This window comes from Rhinoderma darwinii, unplaced genomic scaffold (assembly GCF_050947455.1).
Source record: "Rhinoderma darwinii isolate aRhiDar2 unplaced genomic scaffold, aRhiDar2.hap1 Scaffold_672, whole genome shotgun sequence".
In the NCBI taxonomy this organism is placed as follows: domain Eukaryota; kingdom Metazoa; phylum Chordata; class Amphibia; order Anura; family Rhinodermatidae; genus Rhinoderma; species Rhinoderma darwinii.
In genome coordinates, this window is record NW_027464230.1 from 100983 (window position 1) to 103141 (window position 2159).

Sequence of the window (2159 nt, forward strand, 5' to 3'; positions counted from 1 at the left end):
CCCATATATACATCCCATATATACATCTCATATATACATCCCATATATACACCCCATATATACAGCCCATATATACATCCCATATATACATCCCATATATACATCTCATATATACATCCCATATATACACCCCATATATACATCCAATATATACAGCCCATATATACACCCCATATATACATCCAATATATACAGCCCATATATACACCCCATATATACATCCCATATATACACCCCATATATACATCCAATATATACAGCCCATATATACAGCTTGTAGCTCACTCTCTCTCCTGTAGAAGAGTCTTCTGGCTCTCGTCTAGTCGCAGTTTCAGGGCAGTAATCTTCGGTGCCTCCTCGTCAGTGGGGTCCTCCCAGTGCCGGGGTCTCGGGCTGCGGGACGGGCTGCCGTTGTGCTGTTCACCGCCCTCTGGTCGCAGGTCTTCTCGACGTCCAGCTCCTGAAATCAGAAGTTGGCCGTGAGAATAAGCAGTTTGGCGCGGGAGGGGGAGACGCCTGCACGAGTCTCATTTACCTCATCTCCTGCGCAGATGGTTAAATCTACTGTGGTTGCTGCACAAGCTGCAAATAAGAAATCCGTGGTGGCCTCTGTGCCCGGGAACAGTGACATTCCTGTAAAAGTAACATCTGCCGATCACCAGGAAAAAACCGCAATCACACGGCAGTAACGCTGCACAGAAAGAGAGCGGCTGCAGCTTTAGTAGCAACCACAGGAGATGTGAGACCCCCTGACATATCCCTGGCTGCTAACCTTGATCCTGAGGGGTTTGTCGGTGTCCACGTCCCGCACCGGCTCCTCGGCGGTCAGTTGCTCTTTGTGTCTCTCCACCTCTCTGCGGAGTTGCTCCACCTCGGTGCCGACTTCCTGCCGTTCCCTCTTCAGGGCGCTCAGTTCTTTGCTCAGGACCTCCAGTCGGTTGCGGAGCTGCCCCCCGTCCTCTCTGGCCTTGTTGCGCTCGGCTCGGACTTTACTCCACTTCTCTCTCCAGTTGGCTGTGCAGTCGGACCACCAGCGCATGGTCTTCTCCATCTGAGCCGTTCGCGCCCGGGCTTCTTCTAGTTCTCGTTGTCGCAGCTCCTCACGACTTTCCCAGTCTCCGTCAGACAAAGGACCGGCAGTGTGGGGGATGGGAGAAGGTGGAAGACTCTTTGGTGAAGGGGTAAGAGAGTCTGGAAGTGGCATCCGTTCAGGCGGAGCGCTTCCCAAACTACAGAGGAGCTCCGAGCTCTGCAATAGAAGAGGAGAGTCCACCAGCCGGGGGCTCGGACCGCTGCTCTGACTCATAGTGACCACAGAGCGGTTACCTGCCCAGGGGGAGGAGTCATTAATGTCTGAGGGGGATGGGCTCCCGAAACTGGAGACACTGAACCCCCTGAGACGGCGCCGGGACAAGAGCGACCAGAAAATACCAGTAACCTGACGAGTGCTGAAGACGAGGAGTCGCTCCACTATCTGACGTCCGGGCGGAGAAGAGAAGTCACACCTGACAAAGAGCAGAAATATCATCAATTCACTGGTCTGGAAGAAGAAGAAACGATCAGCGTGAAGAGCAGCGGCAACCGGGAGAGAGCAGTGTGAAGATAAGCGGTGACCGGTATAGAGCAGGATGAAGATAAGAGGTGACCGGTATAATGCAGGATGAAGATAAGCGGTCACTGGTATAGAGCAGGATGAGAAGCAGTGACTGGTATAGAGCAGGATAAAGATAAGCGGTGACTGGTATAGAGCAGGATAAAGTTAAGCGGTGACCAGTATAGAGCAGGATAAAGATAAGCGGTGACCGGTATTGGGACAGGATGAAGATAAGCGGTGACCGGTATAGAGCAGGATGAAGATAAGAGGTGACCGGTATAGAGCAGGATGAAGATAAGCGGTGACCGGTATAGAGCAGGATGAAGATAAGCGGTGAGCGGTATAGAGCAGGATAAATATAAGCGGTGACCGCTATAGAGCAGGATGAAGATAAGCGGTATAGAGCAGGATGAAGATAAGCGGTGAGCGGTATAGAGCAGGATGAAGATAAGCAGGATAGAGCAGGATGAAGATAAGCGGTATAGAGCAGGATGAAGATAACCAGGATAGAGCAGGATGAAGATAAGCGGTATAGAGCAGGATGAAGATAAGCGGTATAGAGCAG

General features: G+C 51.5%; 1 protein-coding gene across 1 annotated transcript in view; it reads right to left on the reverse strand.

The window, feature by feature from the left end:
- LOC142728078 (coiled-coil domain-containing protein 102A-like) overlaps nt 1-1500 on the reverse strand; it is a 58692-nt gene extending 57192 nt beyond the window's left edge. Inside the window, 3 exon segments of the mRNA XM_075849096.1 lie at nt 286-445; nt 448-460; nt 773-1500. Coding sequence (XP_075705211.1) covers nt 286-445; nt 448-460; nt 773-1306 — 707 coding nt within the window. The 5' untranslated portion in view covers nt 1307-1500.
- Between the last annotated feature and the right edge of the window lie 659 nt (nt 1501-2159).